At 50.1% G+C, this 22,568-nt stretch overlaps 2 protein-coding genes and 1 pseudogene across 5 annotated transcripts; 1 reads left to right on the top strand and 2 right to left on the bottom strand.

Moving 5' to 3' along the window:
• Window positions 1-1,161: 1,161 nt before the first annotated feature.
• LOC120701330 (cation/H(+) antiporter 15-like) lies at window positions 1,162-3,643 on the bottom strand. The gene has a single exon (XM_039985431.1). It carries the CDS (start codon window positions 3,570-3,572, stop codon window positions 1,263-1,265), a length of 2,310 nt encoding a protein of 769 aa, XP_039841365.1. The 5' UTR covers window positions 3,573-3,643; the 3' UTR covers window positions 1,162-1,262.
• A 2,467-nt stretch (window positions 3,644-6,110) lies between these two features.
• LOC120701329 lies at window positions 6,111-7,528 on the bottom strand (annotated as a pseudogene).
• Window positions 7,529-8,327: 799 nt separating this feature from the next.
• Window positions 8,328-22,161, top strand: LOC120698400 (UTP--glucose-1-phosphate uridylyltransferase 3, chloroplastic-like). 4 transcript variants are annotated; one of them, XM_039981975.1, is made up of 18 exons: window positions 8,330-9,081; window positions 9,366-9,519; window positions 9,669-9,818; window positions 10,119-10,280; window positions 10,415-10,587; window positions 10,678-10,744; window positions 10,899-11,062; window positions 17,468-17,626; window positions 18,633-18,724; window positions 18,827-18,921; window positions 19,678-19,755; window positions 19,953-20,048; window positions 20,607-20,681; window positions 20,765-20,856; window positions 20,937-21,099; window positions 21,178-21,238; window positions 21,774-21,874; window positions 21,991-22,161. In XM_039981975.1, the coding sequence occupies exons 1-18, from the start codon at window positions 8,378-8,380 to the stop codon at window positions 22,015-22,017; spliced, it is 2,613 nt and encodes an 870-aa protein (XP_039837909.1). In that variant the 5' UTR covers window positions 8,330-8,377; the 3' UTR covers window positions 22,018-22,161. The 4 variants fall into 4 exon arrangements, 3 of the variants coding, with proteins under 3 accessions (XP_039837911.1, XP_039837909.1, XP_039837910.1); XM_039981977.1 differs by lacking the exon at window positions 17,468-17,626 and having other exon boundaries at window positions 8,328-9,081; window positions 21,991-22,158; XM_039981976.1 differs by having other exon boundaries at window positions 8,331-9,081; window positions 21,774-22,158.
• Window positions 22,162-22,568: the final 407 nt, after the last annotated feature.

The raw sequence follows: 22,568 nt of genomic DNA, 5'->3' as shown, positions 1-22,568 counted from the left end.
TAAATGTATTGCTTGTTCTCTTTGTTGTTAAGAAAAACCATCTTTGTTCTCTTTGTTGTTAGAGTATCTCCAAAAGTTTGGCAAATGGAGTTGGCATCCTTGATTTTTGACAAAAACGCTTAAAACACCCCTCCAACAGTTTGTCAAACGACTTGGCAAAATATGACAATTTGCAAAAACCCTCCCTCACCGCGCATATTTCGCAACTTGGTAAAGAGCTTGGCAAATCCTCTTTCTGCTTGCATGCTGCGTACTGACCACGAAAATAAAGTCTTCTTCCTGCTTGCATGCTGCCTATTGCATTGTTTTTTTTTCATTTTGCCAAGTCCAAAATAGCAAACTATTGGAGAGGAATTATTTTTTTTACTTGGCAAATAGTTTTATAAGTAGAATATGGCAAATTTTTGGAGATGCTCTTAAGGAGATAAATGTATTGTTTGACTGGATATTTTAGAGATAAATGTATTGTTGTTCTCATTTACCTGTGGCAAGGTCAATTTTGTTCTTTGCATTTGTTCAGTTCTCCTATTTGGAGGTGTGCTTCTTGGACACGAAGATTGATTATGTACATATATTTTTCAAATATCCCATCAAAATTTTTACTGGATATAGATTTGAAAACTAATATTACCATGAAAAGATGAACCAGGAGGAAGGAGATAATTTTTCCGAGCGGATAAGAACCCGTAGCAACGCGGACGGGTTGCGGACAACGGTGGCTACGCTGCGGCCGCGCGGACTACCAGGGGCAGCCCGCGTCGGCGGGCGACTTCCAGGTGGCTCGCCGTCGTCGTCGACGAGGACGCGTCACCACGGAACTAGGCGAGAGCGCAAGGGCAGTCTCAAGTTTCATGGAGAGTTTAATGATATTAAATACCATCAATTTTATTGACATGACAAAAAGAGAAGGGTGGAGTTTTATGGAATATGAGAAAAGTTTTATCACCATGAAACTCTTCTGACACAGTTACTTGATTCTCAATCAATCTAGATAACTGTGTTCATAAAACTCGTACGGAGACTGTGACCAAAAACCTCGAGTTTGCAGTGACTGCCACACCGCCATCAAGTTCATATCCAGGATAACCAATAGTGAAATTATTGTTCGAGATAACAATCGATTTCACTATTTTAGAGATGGTCATTGTTCTTGCGCAATGACTATTGGTTGTATACATACGACTAGCTTGTTGCAATTATGAGCAAAGACATTAATTTTCTTGTCAAAATTAATTAACACAAGTGAAAAATGTACTTTATTTCTAACAGGCGGTGGTGTTCTTGATCGGCTGCTGCTGGATGACGAGGATGGAGACCCTTGACGCGAACTCGGCGGAGGCGAGCATGTCGCCCAGCACGCCCAGCTCTGGGAACTCGCTCCAGTCCGAGAGGCCGCTGGTGAGCGCCGCCGAGCCCTCTAGGTCCTTGTCGTCCCCGCCCCGGCGGCCGACGATGAGCAGGTCGAACTTCTCGCTCATGGAGCGCACGACGGAGGCGGTGCCCTCCGCGTCCTCCACCGTCTTCTCCACGTAGACGACGCGGTCGTTGTCCCGGTGCCTGGTCCAGAACTGGTGCAGCACCTCCTCGTCCCTGGCCTCGTCGCTGCCGCCCATCCCCACCCAGTTGCGCAGCTTGAACCTGACGACGGTGAGTGACATGTTCCCGGCGTCCGGCATCCGCGCGGCGTACGCGAGCGCCTCGCGGTCGTCGGGCCCGCCGAGGAAGTAGAGCGCGGCCCTCTGCAGGAGGCTGTTGGTGGTGGTGGCGCAGGCGGAACCGGCGGCGAGGCCGTGGTCGACGAGGATGGCGACGGAGCAGGGCGCGTACTGCAGGACGGCGCGGTTGATGGAGCGGATGGAGTTGTTGGCGGTGCTGCGCGCGCCGTCGGAGGACTTGTGGAAGGGCAGCAGGATGAGGTTGGCCTTGCGGCTGTGCGCCAGCGAGCACACGTCGTGGTGCATCGAGCTGTAGGGCGCCTGCGCCACGTAGGGGCTCACCGTGACGGCGCCCGGCGCCGCCTGCTGCTCCAGGTGCCGGAACGCGTTCATGATCCGGTCCGACGGCGTCGGGCCGCCGGATGAGCTGTTCTTCCTCGCGGCGCGGTGGGGCTTGAGCACGGAGGCGGCGCGGCCGACGAGCTCCGTGAGGTGGAGCACGATGAGCGAGACGGGGCTCTCCCGCGAGGCCCCCGCGGACGCCTCCAGCAGGTCGATCAGCGGCGCCGCGTGGTCCTCGCTGTAGAGGCAGGTGAGCAGGCGGAGGTCGGCGCTGGGACGCAGGTCCTCGAGCGTCCGGCGCTTGGCCCGCATGAACTGCCCCGACGGGTCATACAGCAGCTTGATGAGCGGCGTGGACACCGCCGTGATGAGCACCATGGACAGCGTCAGGATGCTGTAGTGCTCCGCCGTGGCCTTCATGGTGTCGCCCCAGTTGTTGATGGCCGCCACCTCCACGATGCCGCGGATGTTGAGCATCAGCGCCAGAACGGCGGCGTCCCGGAAGGGCATGGCGAAGAAGAGCCCCGCCGCGACGCAGCCCACCAGCTTGCCGGAGACGCAGAGCCCCACGAACAGCTCCAGCGCGCACCACTTCTCGGAGGTCTCCTCCTTGGTGAGCTCCGCCAGGTCGGTGCGGTAGCCGGAGAGCGCCATGTAGACGGGCAGGAAGAGCGCGATGAAGAAGGAGTCGAGGCGCTCCGTCATGGTGGCGCCGATGGGCATGCCGCCGGGGAGCGCCAGCCCCAGCATCATGGGCCCGATCATGTACTTGAACCCGATGGCGTCCGTGACCAGCGCCGACAGCAGCGCGGCGATGACCACCACCACGAAGGACCCCTCGGAGAGCAGCGCCCCCGCCGGGGTGCGCTTGTAGGCGATGTAGCGCCCGGCGGGACGCGCGACGAAGCCGACGAAGAGCACGAAGGCAACGAAGGAGGCGAGGATCTGCGCCGTGAAGGCCGGCGACTTGGCCTCGGAGATGAGGAAGACGGCGGCGGAGCAGGCGCGGAGGAACCAGGAGGTGACGTCGGTGATGAGCGAGGCGGTGAGCGCGATGCGGCCGAGGTCGGTGTTGAGGAGGTCGAGGTCGGAGAGCGCGTCGGCGATGACGGGGAACGACGACAGCGACAGGCGGACGGCGAGCTCGGTTATGAGGGAGGAGCCGCGCAGGTCCTCGGGGAGCGACGGCTGGAGGGCGTGGAAGACGGGGAGCGTGACGGCGAGCGGGACGAGGGATCCGGTGATGCCGACGGCGACGGCGCGGCCGCTGGGGCGGCGGAGGAGGCTGAGGTCGGTCTTGACGCCCATGGAGAAGAGGAAGAGGATGAGGGCGACGAGGGAGACGCTCTCCAGGATGTAGGTGCCGCGCTCGGAGAAGAGGACGCCGCGGAAGGACTCGCTGCGGCCCAGCACGGTGGGCCCGAGGAGGACGCCGACGAGCATGTGGGTGACGAAGCGGGACTGGCCGAGGCGGCGGAGCACGAGGTTGGCGACGGCGGAGAGGACGAGGATGAGGGAGACCTGGACGAGGAGGAGCGGGAGGGAGAAGCGCAGGGGCTGGTCGCCCAGGAACATGCCCTGCGAGTTGACGAGGTTGTTGTCGTAGCACGCCGCCGCCAGCGGCTTCACCGTCGGCTCAAGAGAGCCCGATGAGAGGTTGGCAACCTCGGCCATCACTTACTTTCCCTAGTTTTTTTATATATTTTTTTATCTGGCTCCTTCCTTGAATTCACTTCAGTTCAATTCCTTTCCTCCTCTGATTATGAATATAAGATGATGCTTAGAAGGGTTTGGAATGGATGCTAGTGCTGCTAAGTGATGTGGTGGCCGGGTAGGCTAGCTAGGCAGCGCCATTGATCATCCCTTCCATTTGCTTATTTCTTGGCTTTGCTCTCTTCCTGTTTCAGGGGAGGCAATAATGGGGAGCTCTGATTCTGCTTCTTCTTCTGCCTCTGCATGCGGTGCGCATCAATCACTGTGTTGTGGCTGCGAGAGACTCAAGGACATAACAATGAGAGGCAGGAGAGGCTCCCTATTTTTAGCTGTGGATGCTCCAACACCGCTTAAATGGAGCAGAGAGATTGAATATTGTTATCGGTCCAACATAATAGAGTTAATTAGAAGACAGCATGTGTTGTTGCAGTGCAGTTGAAGGCCGCCGTGAATTGGACTGAATTTTGACGTCTGAACAAGGGATGATGCAAATTCATGCTTGTTGCTTGATGCTTGATGCTTGGTGACTTGGTCACAACTTTGTGCTGCTGCTGCTGCTGCTGATGATGATGATCGGTTTTTTAAGGGGAATCACGGCAGGCAAGAAGCCGGCCTGAACATATTATCGATGCCAAGTTGTTGCGTATATAGATTTAGGAAGAAGAGGTGGAGAGGGAGTGAGCAGCTAAGCTAATTGACTACATACGCGCCCCATCCGCGGCAGCCTCATCACCGAGTTCGCCCGCGCCACAAACTCCAGGGCTCTCCACACCGCCGTCGTCCCCTCCGACTCCGACGCATCAACGCCCACGGCCGCTCACAAGTCACAATCTTGCTGAACGACGACACGGCCTCAGGTGCCTTCTCGTCGGGAGAGGCCACCCTCGGGTTCAAGAAGAGGCACACCACCGCGCAGTCGTCCACCATGGACATTGGGTACTTACGCCGCCATGCTCGGATCACCTGCCTCGCCACCTTGGATGGGTCGCTTGCTGAAGACACCATCTTCACCACCTCCTTGTCGATAGCACGTCCCAAATCTGCAACACATTCCTTTAGTTTCACAAGCATTTTTTTTGTTCGAGAAAATAGTCGAATTCGTTCCTAAATTCTTGTGCTTGGCTCAATTTCGTCCCTCAACTATAAAAACATCTATTTCAGTCCCTAAACTATCCAAATTGGACCAACTTCGTCCGCCACGTTGGCTCGCCTCGTCGCCGCCCAGTCATCTTTGGGTTTCAACTTCTATTGAATAACCATTTTACCCCGCCCACGTTTTGAACAGACCAGCCGCATCTCATTTATGCCAACAGATCTGTTCAAAACGAGATGACTCTAACTGGTCTAGTCTATGCCTACTGGCCTGTTGAAAACAAGATGCTGTTGTGGTCTGTTCAAAATGAGGATGGGCAAAATGATCATTTCAATAGGAGTTGAAAAACCTAAACTGATTAGACGGTGACGATGCAAGTCAACGTTGCGTGCCACGTCATCAAATAGACGAAATTGGGTCAACTTGGATAGTTTAAAAACTGAATTGGACACTTTCATAGTTGATGGATGAAATTGAGCCAAGTACGATAGCTCAGGGATGAATTCGGCTATTTTGCTTTTTTTCATCAAGTTGTTCTATGTCTAGCAATATTTTCTGTATCTCTAGACAAATTAGATCTCACTACTGCAAAAAAAAATAGAGACGGGTAAAAACATATTTTTAGAAAAGAGCAACTAAAAATTAATTTATAGGGCTCATCCGCCCCTACAAATCGAATTGTAAGGGCTCCGCCTCCCTACAAATCATTTTCAGAACATGAAAAAAAATTAGAAAAAAAACTTGAAAACAGCAAAATAAAAAATATTCCTGCTAACCTGCGTAAATCGGAATTCAAACCGCTTACCTAAGCCTTCATGCGTACTCTCTTCTCCATCACACTACATACTTATTTGTGACTCTATTGGATATTCTATGTTTTTGCTGTTGAATTTTTAGTAGTAACATTTGTGTAACCAAGCGAGTAAATGCTATGTTATTCCAAAGCCATCAACTTAGAGCTCCTTCGAATAAATGACTCTAAAATTAACAAACTTCCATATGCAAACATTCGTGACCATCTGTTCAGTCTGGAAAACATGTACTCCATCCGTTTCTAATTATAAGTCATTCCAAGAATCTTGGAGAGTCAAACCATCTCAAAGTTTGACCAAAAATATAGAGAGAAATATAAAGATTTATGACATCAAATAGGCGCACTATGAAAATATAGCTAACAAAGAATCTAATGATACTTAATTGGTATCATAAATGTTATTATTTTGTCATATAAATTTGGTCAAACTTGAAAAACTTTATCTCTCCAAAATTCTTAGAATGACTTATAATTTGGAACGGAGGGAGTATGTCCTGACTAGCTAACAGACCTGATCTATAACTAAATCGCCAATCTATACAATGCCAGTTCTTACAAAACCCAACCTACATCTAATAACCCTGACTACTATTTCACTTGATGAACTTGGGGATGTGAGACTGGACGACGTGGTCGGCGAGCGCCTTGTAGGTGGTCTGCGTCGGGTGCACCGAGTCGAAGAACATGTACTGCGCCGGCGACAGGCACTGCGGCAGCAGGGTGGTGCACAGCACCCCCATCGCCGGCAGCCCGTCCCCGCAGCAGCCCTGCTCCGTCTGCGTCAAACCTGCGACGACGCAAAGCCACACGGCAAAAAGGATAGAGATCAGCAGGTGCCTCCATGCGTGTGGCGGTTTGGCCAGGCTATATATATAGCTGTGTATTGACCGTCTGATCTGCTATGGCTCACCGTATTTCTGGGGGTGCGTCACCATGTCCATGAGCGGGGTGTACACGTCCACGTACGCCAGCGTCGCGCCGGGGGAGGCGGCCTCCAGCTTGGCCAGCGCCTGCTGCAGCGCCGCGTTGTAGCTCTCCGCCGCCGCGTTCTGCTCGGCGATGCATTCTCCGGCGCCCGAATTGAGGGTCTTGGTCACCGGGAGGCACCCCACCGGCGGCAGCCCGGCCACCATGAAGTTACGAGCTCCCAGGTCGTACAGGGTCTGCATTGTTAATTACTAGTAATTAGTACTTGACAATTAGCATGAAGCAAGGCAGCATCAATCTCATAGTGTCGAATCGATCAACTGATTAGCTCAATTAAAGATTAGATCGATCAGTTGATCAATCATCCTACGCACCTGAATGTAACCCTGGAGCCTGCCGATGAGGTAGTCGCTGTACTGGCCGAAGGTGGGGAAGCTCCCGGTCCGGACCTGCAGGATGAAGTAGTTCATGGTGACGTCGTTGGTGCCGGCGGAGATGACGTAGAGCGACTTGTTGGCGATCTCGTTGGCTCTGGGCGCGCCGATCCTGCGGAGGAGGATCTGGAAGTCGACGATCTGGGAGCCGAACGTGGACACCAGGGCGGTCTGCGCGGTCAGGTCGTCGAGGCCGGACCCGCCCGACGCGAAGCTCACCCCCGTGGCCTGCTCCTCGACGGTGACGGCGGGGTCGTGGTTCGCCGGGAGGAGGTCCTTGATGCCGAGCGACTCCACGATGTAGTCGGTGATGAGCTTGCCGTCCGAGAACCGGCCCGTGGCCGCGCCGCCCGGGAAGTCGCGGCCGTAGGGCGCGTGGTCCGCGCGCACCAGCGTGGGCATGCCGTTGTTGTTGCCCGGGTCCAGCGTGGAGTCCCCCGAACGCGAACACGGCCGGGATGTCGTGCTGGCCGGCGGCGGCAGCGGCCGGAGGCGAGGCGGCGAGGAGCGCGACGAGGAGGAACGCGACGGCGGCTATGGCTCGCGCCATGGCTACGTGCGGCGGTGCGGGGCGAGGTCGATGGGCTTGGTGTGGGCTCACGGGGCAAGGCATCGGGTGACTTTATATAGTCCGCGGGTCCCGGGAGAGGCAGGAGGTTACAGGTTAGGCAGGCACGCCGCGCGCATTGGGACACCGGATTGGTCGGAGACTTGGGAGTCCCGTCTGAATTGGGACGAAAACGCGCGAGGCGGTTCAGCTCAGGTGCCCAGCGTTTCCTGCTTTCGGAGCTACCCTTGTTTTTACAGTTTGAACCGAAGTTCCTGAGTCCTGACAGAAACCAGAGAGAGTACGAAGTAAGCTCGATGTTTTTCTCATCTCTTCTAGGCTTCTAGCTCCGTCTGTAACTTTGGTTCGGTGAAATAGATAACTGTGTATAGTGTCCATCCCTAGTAAGATTGTTTCGCAACAGAGAGAAGTAAAGGAAAAGGATCGGTTTGACTTTCGAGCAACCTACGAGAGTCTTGCCAGCTCAAAATTGCTTGTCATCGAAAGAACGAGCAGATAACGCAGACAAATTGTTTGCCATGCTATTAACTCCTTGGGGAAACCGGAACATTGGCTGTTTAAGACCAAAAAATTCTCCATATCTTGTTTCCATATTCGTCCAATTTATTTACCGACTCAAGGAATTCAGAAAGAACGCTGTGCAATTTCTTAACAGACTATAAAAGATAAAAGATGATGATTTTTAGGCAAATGTTAGGTTGTTCGGGCTAATGCAGTCGCTCTCGCGGCGCGCTCTTATCCCCTCTCCCCCCTCCCGCTCCCTCGCCTCTACGGCTCTACCCGCCGGCCCGCCCGTTTCCCTCCCCGCTCTTCCACCGCCACCACCACATCATGGCCTCTCGCGCGCAGCCCCCTCCCCCATCTCCGCCCGCGCACCTGCGCCCGCGCCTCCACGCGGCGCCGCTCTTCTCCCCGCGCGCCCCGCGATGCCGAGGCGGGCGCAGCCGGCTCCTCTCCGCGCTCCCGTCGCCGTCCCCTTCGCCGCCCTCGCGCTCGCAGCGCGTCTCCACCGTGCCGCCGCTCGAGCGCGACCCCGGCCCCGCGCACTCCCCCGAGCACCACCCGCAGCCGCGCGGGGACCCGGCGCTCGCCGAGGAGATCGCCCGCCTCTCCGCCGCCCGCGCGCGGCTCCGCGCGGCGCGCACGCTCGGGGACAAGCTCGGCGCGCTCGACGCCGAGCCCCGGGTCGCGGCGTTCTTCGGCGAGGAGCCCAGCCGCGGGGTTCTGGGCGCGCTCGAGCCCCGGGAGGCGCTCCTGCTGAAATGCCTCGTTGCGGCGGGGCAGGAGCACGTGCTCGGAGACGAGCTCGAATGGTACGGCTGCGGCCATCACGAGCACCACCACCGCAACGGGGCCAGCGGCGGGAGCGCGCTGCGGGAGGCGCTGTATAGCCTGGCCGGTTTGGTCGGGAAGTGGAGCTCCGAGGGAGTGGCGGGTGCCGAGAAGGGGAGCGGGGAGATGGAGGCGCTCCGGAGGCTGCTCAAGTTCCTCGGCGACATCGAGGAGTTCTACGACTGCATTGGGGGCATCATCGGGTGAGCACTGCTTGTTTGGATGCATTGCTGGAGTTGGAGACTTGGTAAACGACGAAGTTGCACAAGTTGCCAAATGTGGTCCATGCTGAAACTGGAAGTTAGTAACCGTAAAGTATTAACAACTTTTTATGAGCTAAGGTTGGCTCGTGTTTTGAATTAACAAGCCTTGGAACACATTTTGATTAGCAGTAACCTGATGGCCCTAACTTGTCATGCTCGGGCCGTTCCATTTATCTGACAGTTATATCAACTAATAGAATTGACATTCCTTCTATTCGCTTCAGCTATCAAATTATGGCATTGGAGCTCCTTTCAGCATCAAAGGACCGCAAGCACCGACCTAGCAAAGACAAGTTTGTTGATTTCCATGTTCCCAGTGGACTCAATCTATTGGAGGATACAGAGTATGCATCTCAAGCAGCTTTGTGGGGAATCGAGGTTATTTCATTTACCACATTAACTTAAAGTTGATGATAAGGATACCATTACTTATTTGTACTAGCTTTGATATTCTTATTTCGAATGCAGATTACTTAACACATTTGTATTCTCTCATAAGGTACAAACTGAAATATGATCTTTTTTAGGGTTTGCCAGAACTGGGTGAAATTTATCCGATTGGTGGTGCGGGAGATCGCCTTGGTTTAGTGGACTCAGATACTGGCGAATCCCTTCCAGCTGCATTGCTTCCTTACTGTGGGAGATCTCTATTAGAAAAGCTGATACGGGATCTGCAGGTACTTTCATTCTTCATATGAAACTTTTTTTTCATATAGTATACTGTTTACCAACTGATGACACCAACATACAATGTACATTGATGCTTTTTTTCTACTGTAACACCTGTTTTTGCGGATTTTGATCCTGTCCCTTTTTAGGAGAGAGAACTGTAGCATTTAGTTTTTTTTTTCAGTTACTTTTCGGTTTGTGAAATTGTCATGGTATTTTTGGACTACTTATGTTGATAAAGGCTTAGATTGGCTGTAAAGCTCTATAGGCAGTTATTTAACTATGTGGAGTGCTACTTTGTTTGACAGGCTAGAGAGTTTCTCCACTTCAAGATCTTTGGAGGTCAATGCATAACCCCTGTTGCAATCATGACAAGTTCTGTGAAGAATAACCATGAGCACATAATTGCGATATTTGAAAAACTTGATTGGTTTGGCAGAGGCCGTGATAATTTCCGGTTGTTTGAACAGGTATATGTAACTGGGGACCTTCGGTGATATCCATTCCACAGAATGTTCCTTTGCATCCCATAAAATCTAAATTTACTCAAACTGCCCAGGAGTTTTATATAGCTCTAATGAGATTTCTTGAATGGTTTTTGTAGCCTTTGGTACCTGTAGTCAGTGCTGAGGATGGTAAATGGTTAATCAGCAAATCACTTTTCCCTGTTGGTAAACCTGGTGGTCATGGTGCTATTTGGAAACTTGCATATGACAGAGGTATATTCCAATGGTTACAACAGCGTGGCAGAAAAGGTGCAACTGTACGCCAAGTCAGGTTTGTATTAAGAATGAAATATTTTTTCTGGTGTCAATTGGTAAATTATTTTGAAGGGTAATAACTGTGGATATTGTTTGTTATTTCCAGCAATGTTGTTGCTGCTACTGATTTGACCATGATGGCATTGGCAGGAATAGGCCTTCGATGCAATAAGGTAAAATAAACGTTGGACAAGTATTATCCTATTCTGAGATGGCTTCATCAGTTGCTGATATTATTCTGAAATACAGTGCTTAATTTTGCACAGTAAAATTCTTTTATTGCATTATTTTTTTTAACTTCTTGAGTTCTGACATATCGTTCTTCAGAAATTAGGTTTTGCATCTTGTGAGCGAAGACCGGGTGCTACTGAAGGGGTGAACGTCCTTATTGAGAAACAAAACCTTGAGGGACTATGGTCATATGGTATCACTTGTATTGAGTACACGGAGTTTGAAAAATACGGCATTCCAGAACCTACAGTAACTGGCAGGTAATGTTTCTTTGGATCATTCCACGCAGAAATAAAAATCATGTAATCTTAGTCTTGACTTAGTGATAGTGGAAATGCAAGTGTACACTGTTATGGGGAAATAATGATTATGTAGCCGTAGCAAAATACCACTTGGAGTGCACCAGAAAAGTTGAGTGGCCTGTCAAGCCAAATTTAATACTCTTTTTTGTTAGCAAGGTGTATAGGCTGGCCCATGGGCCTTGGTTAGCTGGCCGTGTTGGCCTTTAGGGTTGGGCGCCGCACCTGTTTAGGTGCGCCCCCCCCCCCTCGGGATTTCCCTCGATTGGTTAGGATAGGCAAGGATCCCTTAGATAGGATATTTCCATATTCCTCGGCATCATTGCCTATATGTACTTGTACTAGTGCTTTGCACCCTAATCAATTCAATCTATTCCCAGCCATACCTTCCTTCATGGTATCAAGAGATTGGGTTCCTCCCCGACCTCGCTTCCGCTCCACCTAGCGCGCGCCGCCCGCCCGCCGCGCCTACCCCTGCTCCGACGATCACCGTCGCAGCAGCCATGGTTGGGGGCCCTCCAGCCCCTTCCTTCCCCAAGACGGAGGAGGAATGCCAGGCTGCCCGCGCCAAGGCCCGGGCTGATGCCCTTGCTCGCGCCGCCGAGGCCGAGCAGCTCGCCGACGCGGCGGCCAAGGAGCGCGACGCTGCTGCCGAGCGCCTTCGCCAGGCGCTCCTTGCTGCCAAGGAGCGTGCAGTAGCCGATGCCGCCGATCCACCCCCCCCACCCCCACCGCCGCAGGACGAGGACGACGACAAATCTGTCCACGCGCCCTCTGACGTCCACGACGCCATGCTGCTCCATGAAGCAACCACCGTTCTGAACCTGCACGCTCAGGCTGTCGCGGTTCAGAACATCCGGAGCCTCGTTCCCGTTGTCCTCGACGTCGCCGCCGGCAACTACACCCGGTGGCGCGAGCAGTTCTTGCTCACCGTCGGCAAGTTCTCCTTGCAGGACCACGTCCTCCTCGCCGATCCACCGGCTGCCTACCCTGACTGGGCACGCATGGATTGCGTTGTCCGGTCCTGGATCTACGGGACGATCTCCAAGACTCCAACGACCTCGTCGAAACTGTGATGATGCCCGACGCCTCCGCCCGCTCCGTCTGGACTGCTGTCGAGTCCCAGTTCCTCGACAACAGGGAGACGCGAGCCCTCCTCCTTGATGCCCAATTTCGCGGCTTCAAGCAAGGTGATCTCCCCATTGCAGATTATTGCAGGCGCCTCAAGACCATGGCCGATCAGCTGGGCAACCTCGGCGAGCTCGTCTCCGATCGGACCCTCGTCCTCAACATCATCTGCGGCCTCAATGCCAAGTACACCACCATCGGCCGCCACATCCACCGTGGGCGTCCCTTCCCCACGTTCCTGGAGGCCAAGAACGACCTCCTGCTCGAGATCACCCTGGGCGCCTCCGACCCCGACCCCTCCACCACCCTCCTCGCTGCGGGCGCCGGCGGCTCCTCTGCGCCCGCCCCGCAGCAGCGCCCCAGCGGCTCCGGGGGCGGGTCTGGCGGCAGCTCCTCCAGGACTTGCCGCTCCGGCAGGCGCAACAACCGCCAGCCCAAATCCGGCGGCTCCAGCGGCGGCGCCAGCGGCAACGGTGGCACTGGCGCTGGTCCACAGGCCGCCAGCAGCGTGGTCCCGTGGCCCACTCTCCACAATCCGTGGGTTGGGGTCATCCAGCTGTGGTCCGGCCCACGTCCCCAGCAGGCCGCGCCCACTGCTCCCCAGGCCTTCCTCGCCCATCAGGCCCAACAGGCTCAGCTCCAGCAGCTTCAGGCCTGGTAGGCGGCCCAGGCGTAGGCGCAGGCGCAAGCCCTCCAGACTCTTCAGCCTGTGCCTGCCCCCCCCTCCTCAGCCCACCGGCCAGTGGGCTGGCTCTCCAGGGTTCTGCAACCCGGTCGCCGGGCTGCCGTCCTGGGATCAGCAATCCCTCGCCTCTACGTTCAGCACGATGACGCTGAACCAGCCGCAGCAGCACGAGTGGTACTTCGACTCAGGTGCTACCTCTCACATGACATCTGATTCTCGTACTCCTTCACATAGTTTTCCCCTGCGGTACCCTTTTCCTTCAGCAATTGTTGTCGGTGATGGATCTTTACTTCCCGTCACCTCCACTGGCACAGCATACCTGGCAGTCCCCTGCATCTTAATAATGTTCTTGTTTCTCCAAAACTTATTAAGAATCTTATATCTGTTCGCCAGTTTACCTCTAACAACAACTGCTGAGTGGAATTTGACCCCTCTGGTTGTTCTGTGAAGGATCTCGGGACTCAGAACGTGATCGTCAGGTGCAATAGCTCCGGGCCCCTATATCCACTTCATCTTCCTGCTGCTGCCACCGCCCTAGCCGCCGGCTCCACTTCCACTCTATGGCACCGCCGTTTGGGTCACCCTGGTCAGGAGGCCCTGGCCAAATTAGCTTCTATGCTACCGTCATGTAATAAAGATGTTAGCCCCTCTATTTGTCATGCGTGTCAACTCGGGCGCCACACTCGTGACTCGTCTTCCCTTTTGGGTGTCGACGTCCCGAGCGTCAAACAAGTTTGATCTTATTCATTGTGGCCTGTGGACCTCTTCCGTCATTAGTGTTTCTGGTTACAAATATTATTTGGTAATTCTTGATGACTGCTCACATTATTTGTGGACGTTTCCCCTACGTCTCAAGTCTGACACGTATGACACCCTTGCTAACTTCTTCTCTTATGTGACTACACAGTTCGGTGCCACTATTAAAGCCGTGCAGTGCGACAATGGGCGCGAGTTTGACAACTCCAGCACCTGAACCTTCTTCCTCACCCGCGGCACACACTTGCGCATGTCATGCCCCTACACTTCGCCTCAGAACGGTCGAGCTGAGCGGATTATTCGTTCCACCAACAACATCCTTCGCTCGCTCCTGTTCCAGGAAAGTTTGCCGCCCTCCTACTGGGTCGAGGCCCTGTCCACCGCCACACATCTCCTCAACCTCCTCCCGACCAAGACGCTGGACATGTCCACGCCTCACATGGCTCTATACGGCTCGCCACCGTCCTATGACCATCTCCGCGTCTTTGGTTGCCGGTGCTACCCCAATATGACAGCCACTGCCGGTCATAAGCTAGCGCCCCGCTCCCTCCCTTGCGTCTTTCTTGGGTATTCAGCTCATCATAAAGGGTACCGCTGCCTTGACACCTCATCCAACCGTGTCATCATCTCGAGACACGTGGTGTTCGACGAGTCCAGTTTCCCTTTCGCTGAGCTGACGTCCCCCCCTCCCACCACTCACGCATATGATTTTTTGGAGGATTTCACTGACTTTGTGCCGCTTCCAATAGGACCGTCACAAACCTCTCTTTCTGCAGGAACTCCACCGGTTCTCCCCGCCGGACCGCCGCCCCAGGTGCCGCCACCCCTGGCGCCGGCGTCCGTCGGCATGTCGACCACCGCACTGCCATGTGCGGCCCCTGGAGCACTCTCCCCCGCACTGCCACGTGCGGCCCCTGGCGCCTCCGCCGCACTGCCACGTGCGGCCCCCGGCGCCTCCCCCGCACTGCCACGTGCGGCCCTCGACGCCTCCCTCGCACTGCCACGTGCGGCCTCGACGGTCCCGCCTGGCTTCGCCCCACGCAGTCCGGCCACCCCAGCAGGCACATCGCCTGCACCTGGCCCGGACCACCAGGCGGTGCGTCCCCTCCCACCGGTGCAGCCCTACGACCGTGTCTACTCGCGGCGAGGCCGGGCTGCTCCACTGCTCCCCGTCAGCACCGGCGCCCCTCCCCTGCCCAAGGGAGCCGTGCCGGTGGTTCCCGTCGTTAACGAGCATCGCATGGTTACTCGTGCGAAACTCGGCTTCCGGCAGCTTGCGCTCTGTTAGGTTTCATGCACATGAAACCTAACATGGTATCAAAGCCAGAAGTCTCGAGTTCGAGTCTTGGTAGATGCATCTTTTAAGTCCTCCGCTCCCTTTAAGCTTTTGGGTTCATCTGGTTGGTGCATGAAATCTAACATGGTATCAAAGCCAGAGGTCTCGAGTTCGAGTCTTGGTAGAGGTATCTTTTAAGTCCTCCTCCCTTTAAATTTTTGGGTTCATCTGGTTGGTGCATGAAACCTAATATGGTATCAAAGCCAGAGGTCTCGAGTTCGAGTCTTGGTAGAGGCATCTTTTAAGTCCTCCGCTCCTTTTATTTCCACATTTGCGCCTTATTCCGGCTGCATGTGAGTGGAAGTGTTGTGAAGTATTAGTGGATTGCCCACCTCTTCCCAATAGCTTAAGCTTTTGGGTTCATCTGGTTGGTGCATGAAACCTAACACGCTCTTCACCGCGGCCCCTTGTCTCCCGTCCCGAAGACCTTCCGTAGTGCCCTCGCCGACCCCAATTGGCGGGCGGCTATGGAAGAAGAGCATGCTGCCCTCCTGCGGAATCAAACCTGGGATCTGGTTCCTCGGCCACCGCGTGCTAATGTGGTCATCGGCAAATAGATCTTCAAGCACAAGCTCCAAGCTGACGGTTCCCTGGAACGGTACAAGGCTCGCTGGGTTCTGCGTGGATTCACTCAGCGGCCAGGTGTGGATTTTGATGAGACATTCAACCCTGTGGTGAAGCCAGCAACAGTCCGCACTGTTCTATCCCTAGCGCTCTCTCGATGGTGGCCCATTCACCAGCTCGACGTCAAGAACGCCTTCCTCCACGGCACGCTCTCAGAGACAGTCTATTGTGCTCAGCCCGCTGGTTTTGAGGACCCTGCACACCCTGATTTCGTTTGTCAGCTCAACAGATCTCTCTACGGGTTGAAGCAGGCTCCCCGAGCATGGTACAGTCGCTTCGCAGCATACCTTCTCAGTTTGGGATTCGTCGAGGCCAAGTCAGACACCTCTCTGTTTGTCTACCGCCACGGCACCGACACCATCTACTTGCTCCTATATGTTGATGATATCGTCCTCACAGCCTCCTCACCAGCTATTCTCCAGCGCACCATTCAGGCCTTGCAGCAGGAGTTCAGCATGAAGGATCTAGGTGAACTTCATCACTTCTTGGGGATGCACGTACAGCGATGTGGTTCTGGACTTCTTCTCTCTCAGCGGCAGTACATGCTTGACACCCTGGACCACGCGGGTATGGCCGAGTGCAAGCCTTGCTCTACTCCGGTGGACACCAACCCCAAGCTGGCGGCTGATGGTCCACCTGTTCCGGATGCCTCTGACTTCCGGAGTCTCATCGGTGCCCTGCAGTACCTCACCTTCACCAGGCCGGACATTGCTTATGCCGTTCAGCAGGTTTGCTTGCACATGCATGATCCGCGTGAGCCGCACCTTGCTGCCTTGAAGCGTATCCTGCGCTACATTCGAGGCACACTGCACCTAGGACTCCTTCTCCGGCCGCCTTCGCAGGGTGAGCTGACTGTGTACTCTGACGCCGATTGGGCAGGCTGTCCAGATACTCTCAAATCCACATCGGGTTATGCGGTTTTCCTCGGGGACAACCTGGTTTCCTGGCCGTCGAAGCGACAGAACACAGTGTCCAGATCCAGCGTAGAGGCAGAGTATCGTGCTGTGGCTAATGGCATTGCCGAAGCCACCTGGTTGCGCCAACTTCTCCTCGAGCTTCATGCACCTCCTCGGCGTGCTTCTTTGGTCTATTGTGACAACATCAGCGCCGTCTACATGTCCTCCAACCCGGTCCAGCATCAACGCACCAAACACATTGAGATTGATCTTCACTTCGTGCGGGAGCGTGTTGCTGTTGGTGATGTCCGCGTCATGCATGTTCCAACATCGTCACAGTATGCCGACATCTTCACCAAGGGGCTTCCGTCTTCAGTATTCTCGGAGTTCAGGTCCAGTCTGAACGTCCGCGGTGCCGACGATCAGACTGCGGGGGCGTGCTAGCAAGGTGTATAGGCTGGCCCATGGGCCTTGGTTAGCTGGCCGTGTTGGCCTTTAGGGTTGGGCGCCGCACCTGTCTAGGTGCCCCCCCCCCCCCACCCCAGCGGGATTTCCTCGATTGGTTAGGATAGGCAAGGATCCCCTAGATAGGATATTTCCATATTCCTCGGCATCCTTGTCTATATGTACTTGTACTAGTGCTTTGCACCCTAATCAAGTCAATCTATTCCCAGCCATACCTTCCTTCATTTTTTTTGTTGAAGCTACAAAATGTAAATTGCAATCATTTGTTGCTATTGTTGCTGATAATTGCACTTTTATAATTTTTCTTTTTGTGTTTCTTCCCTTTCTGAAAAATAACTGCTTCAGTTCAGTCACTTTGGTTGGATGCAGAGAACTACAGATGTATTTTAACATCGATTTTTTTCCTCTTTAGATATCAATAATTTGATATTGGCAATATCTTATCGATTATGTTATCAACTATTCTCAAAATTTAGTTCGCAGGTTAGCTATCCAGCAAATACAAACATTCTCTATGTTGATCTGCAAGCAGTAGAGGAAGTTGGATCCTGCAAAAATGCTAGTTGCTTACCAGGGATGGTGCTGAATTTAAAAAAGGCAGTATCTTATGTGGACCATCTGGGCTTTGAGTGTAGGTACTTTCCATTACATGACCTTAAACTTCCCACCTTTTTATATGCCCACTGGCAACCATTGAGTTTTTGGTACTACATGCTTAGGCTTAGACTTATTACACGACAATTTGTGAAGTCAGCATGGCTACTTATTAACATGTTGCTGCATCATTTATTTTATTTATAGAAGACTTATATTATTGTTTTGACCTAAAATCATTTTATAATGCTTTAAGATTGATGTGAAGGAGCAAGAAAACCTGCAATAGTTTAACAATTGTGCTGAGGTTAGCTATGGCTTATATTTGGCAAATTATAGATATACCCCTTAGGCCCTTAACATGCACCCAAACCAAGCAGAGCAACACAACCCGTTTTGGCAACCACTCACCGCAGCACCACACTCACCAGTAACCATAGCCATTGTCAGTGTTCCTCATCCTTGTGCTCTTCTGCCTTTCGGCCTTGAGACATAAGATAATTTCACACATTGTACAATCCAAAACCAACCATGGTTGTTGATTGTTTGGCGTAGATCAACTGCTTAACTTATTTGCTTTATAATGCGTGCAGTTTACGGGAACCTATTCACATTTTCCTGAACATGTCAGGGTCTTGTGTCTTGCCATGCACAACTACTGTTAGCCTATACAGATTCAAAGAACTTGTTTAACAGATTCAAAGTTCTTGATTGCACAATTTTGATGATCATGCCTTACCTGCTTCAGATATTCAAGGAATCTGCAATAAATCGTTGCTTAAATCACTGTAGATCTGACAGGTTGGAATATTCCGAAACATGCTTCTGCTTAATGATGCATAGTGTAGACCTTATTTGTTATTGCATGTGCTGAATATTAATTACAGCTTGCTTGCGTAAGATGTTTGACTTGTGGGTGGGCATAAATTGGCAGATATATATAATTCTGATCAGTTATTACGATCTTACTTGTTCTTCCTTTTAAAGAGCTTATTTTGTTATTACTCTACAACTTATTATTTTAAAATTAATTTTTGTTTGTGACAGCGCTGCTGGAGGCAGGTTAGAGTGCACAATGCAAAATATTGCAGATAATTTTGTGAACATGTATAACTACAGATGCGGCAAAGGAATAGAAAGTATGTAAGTAGTTACAAGTTTGCTAACCAATTTGTTGATTTATCTGCGCAACTACTTGTTCCCTTTGTTATTTTTGTGCTTAAGCTTTTCCTATTTAACAGGTGAGCTTGACACTTTCATTGTGTACAATGAAAGGAAAAGAGTCACTTCATCAGCTAAAAGGAAGCTGAAATCAGAAGACAGGTCATTGCACCAGGTTAATATTTCTTGCTCTGTGTTCCAATGCATAAATCACATGCTATCCTATCCCCTGCAGAACTGCAGATTAGAGATGCTGGCCTTCTACCTGACTTGTTGTAACTTCTAATTTTAAATTGATTTATTTCTAGGGGGGAGGGGGGGCGGGGTGCTTACACAGTTACATTATTTTTAATATAATTATGATAAATCTTTTTTTTAGACATCCCTGTGTTGGTGTACATTGATAATTTGTCTGGAAATCTGGTGCTAATCTCTAAATAGAGTACAAGTTCAAACCAGTGAATCACACAAACTTGCTTTTTACAGACTGTAAAAGTAAAGTTTGATCTTGTGTTCTTAGTTACTTAGTGTTCCTGTGTTCAGTATTGAGTAGGTCAGCACTCAGCACTCAGTAATGCGTATGCTATGCATGCGGTGTGATATGCTGCTCTTGACTTAAATGAGTTTGATGGCATCAAGTGGTCTACCAGGCAGGCCTTATTGCCTTACTGGAACGACATTCATTCTGCATCCAAGTTGGATAGCTCAGCCCATTTTTCTTAGATATAAAGAACTGCAGACTCACCTAATTTCTTCTGGAGACACATTGTGTTGATAGATCCAGTTACCACTAAAAAAACTGTGCTTATAATAGCATCGCAATATTAATTTAAGATCCTTTTGGGACCATTATGTTCATATGTAGCAACTTAACAGCTGAAAAGTCTTTTCTGACTCATTTTTCGTAATATGCACTCTGCTTGCTCTACAGACTCCAGAGGGTTCACTCCTTGACATTATGCGTAATGCTCATGACCTCCTTTCTAGATGCAGCATAGATGTTCCCATGGTAAATGTCCTTCCACGCCTTGCTTACCTAGTTTCTACCAGTTTATTTCACATTTAACATGAGGTAGTGTTCCATAAGATATTACCCATAGTCATAGGTATTTGATCATCTATCTTTCTCATAATTTATTTAAATATTTTTTAGTTGCGAGACATTTTCTGGGTTACCTTATAATTTATTTAAATCATTGCAAACAGGTCAAAGACAACAGCGAGTATTTGCATTCTGGACCACCATTTCTCATATTTCTTCATCCTGCTTTAGGCCCATTTTGGGACATCATACAGCAAAAGGTATGCTCCTTTAGCAGACTAGCATTAAATGGGTAAACATAGGACCTGTAGCTTTCTTCTCTCCATTATTAAATAATTTATTCTACATGAGACATGTCTTTGAGATGCAACCGGTCAAGCACAATTTAGAAGGGCAAACTTATTTTCTTTATAGCCCGCTTTGCTTGTATAGTTTTGGCAACAACAAGAAGATTGGCAATGCAACTGCTTGCTGTCTCTCACGAACTTTGAGCAGAACAGTTAGCTGTCATGTGACAGTTCTTGACACATGTCATGATATACTCTTTAATCTGCGTTTAGCTCACACGTACCGAAGTTTCTGTAAAAAAGTGATAATCTGTTGTTTGGGATAGAACACATAATACCACAACATCTCAATCCCTATCAATTAAGCAGCATTCTTCTGTTGGGTGCCGTTGCCATGACATAATGACATGTTCCTAATCTGATACGCATAAAACATAATGACATATTCCTTCTATCTGGTACGCATAAAACAAAAATGCCATACTTTACCTTATCTACTCTTCGTGGTCACCCAACTTTTCCTCCACGCAGTTCATAGGTGGCTCTGTTTCTAAAGGTTCAGAGTTGCAAATAGAGGTTGCAGAATTCTTATGGAAAGATGTTGAGGTAACAATCAAAAAGATAATTTTGCATCTGCTTTGCCCATTTGTATTTTGTACCAAACTAAGTTTATATGTTAAATTCTTAAGCTGGACGGAAGCCTTATTATTCTAGCTGATAACATCATGGGTTCAACCAAGAAGAACAAAAATGGTGAACAGATACTGCACTATGGTGTCAGGTAGCATCCCACTTATAAACATAGTTGCTATAAACATATATCCAATAAGTATGGAGTTTTAATGCAACTTTTGTTGAAAGCTGTGGGAGATGCAGATTGCAAAATGTCAAAATTGTGAATGAAGGGATCAACTGGATTTCTCCTAGTAATGTCTATTGGAAGCATGACGTTGAGAGATCAGAATCTATAAAGATTATTCTTCATGGAAATGCAGAATTTGAGGCAAAAGATGTAGTCTTGAAGGTGCAATTATTAATAAACAGCGCAATTGTTCACAATTCATTGTTCTTGTCTTATTTTCTGACCGCCTTGTTCTATCAGGGTAACCATGTATTTGAAGTTCCTGATGGTCAGAGAATGTGCATCGTTCAGGACACAGCAGGTTTTTGTTAGCTGTATCCTATGATGCTTTACGTGCTCGTTTGTACTCCATTCCAAATTATAGGTCGTTTTGGCTTTTATAGATACATAGCATTTGTTATGCACCTAGATATACGCTATGTTTATGTATCTAGAAAAGCCAAAATGATCTACAATTTTGGAACGGAGGGAATAGTAAATAGTTTATTACTAGTTAATGAGTGAGGAAACCTTTTCTCAATATAGTTACCCTTGTCCTCCACTTTAATATAGTTCAATCCATTGTAGTTAAAATATGTGTTCTGAAGTGTATATCATTATATTTGTGCTATTACATGCAAATGATATGACTTTTTTAATTTTATAATAAGAGTAACTGTATCTATATTCCAGAAGGGTCATGAAAAATATGCATAAAAAATTATGTAGGTTTAGTAGTGCATCAAATTGTTTTTTCAAAAAATCCTATCTAAAAGTTCACTTCTAACTTTATTTTTTTTCCTACTAATAACTTGTATCATGCATAGTTTCCTGAATGAATTTATTGTTGTCATCAGGTTTTCTTGTTAAATTGGAACCTATAAGCAAGGAACTAATGGAGAGTGGAACCTGGCACTGGAAGTATACAGTTGATGGCGCCCATGTGAAGTTGAATATGGTAGACCTATAATATCAACCACATATTCTTGATTCATTGATTTCAAGCCAACTTAATTTTATTGAAGGCAAATTGAGGGCACGCTTGTCACTTGACATTGGTTGACTTTAGTCTAGACTGTAGGTGGTGTTGTAAAAAGATAAGGGTGGCATTGATTTTGTACAGTACAAGTGAAACTATTCTCTTCACTGAAGGGTGATGTACAAGAATAGATATTTGTCAAACATGAGGAGAATACTCGTTCTCTGAAAGTTTTCGAAGAACATTTTTCTGTGTGGTTTCAATCATTGTTGTGCTGTAGTTTCTGGGTGTCATGCAGTTGTAGCTTCTTCCAGTAGACTTCAGGTATGTCAAGACTCAGGACCCTCTTTTTAGTAAAATTCCATTCTTTAAATTATATCTTTTCTTCCAGGAAATCTTTACATTTTTGTTGCCAACATTGTCATCGATCTGGAGCAGTGGTGATCGAAGCCAGAACTGGCTTCTGCACAGATATGGAAAACTATGTGCTCTGCCAAATAGTTGGTAGTTCAAAATTATAGAATTCAACATGTTGCTGACAGTTGAGCATTTATGGGCACAGGTTTGTGTGTTGTCAAATGTCATTGTTTTGAAATGAGTAACACAGTAATTGTAACTAATCAAAATCAACCTGCCTATTCTCTTATTGTATTGCTGTTAAAGATGGAGACCT

The sequence above is a fragment of the Panicum virgatum genome, chromosome 3K (genome assembly GCF_016808335.1).
Source record: "Panicum virgatum strain AP13 chromosome 3K, P.virgatum_v5, whole genome shotgun sequence".
Classification (NCBI taxonomy): domain Eukaryota; kingdom Viridiplantae; phylum Streptophyta; class Magnoliopsida; order Poales; family Poaceae; genus Panicum; species Panicum virgatum.
The sequence above is the reverse complement of the archived record's forward strand: the minus strand, read 5'-3'. Positions and strand labels throughout refer to the sequence as shown.

Excerpts from the sequence above, each read along its gene's own strand:
- LOC120701330 (XM_039985431.1), bottom strand. The coding sequence starts at position 3,572 with ATGTTCCTGGGCGACCAGCCCCTGCGCTTCTCCCTCCCGCTCCTCCTC.
- LOC120698400 (XM_039981975.1), top strand. The coding sequence starts at position 8,378 with ATGGCCTCTCGCGCGCAGCCCCCTCCCCCATCTCCGCCCGCGCACCTG. Across the intron at positions 9,520-9,668 it reads CAGCTTTGTGGGGAATCGAG|GGTTTGCCAGAACTGGGTGA; the intron begins GTTATTTCATTT and ends GATCTTTTTTAG. Across the intron at positions 17,627-18,632 it reads CATCTGGGCTTTGAGTGTAG|CGCTGCTGGAGGCAGGTTAG; the intron begins GTACTTTCCATT and ends TGTTTGTGACAG.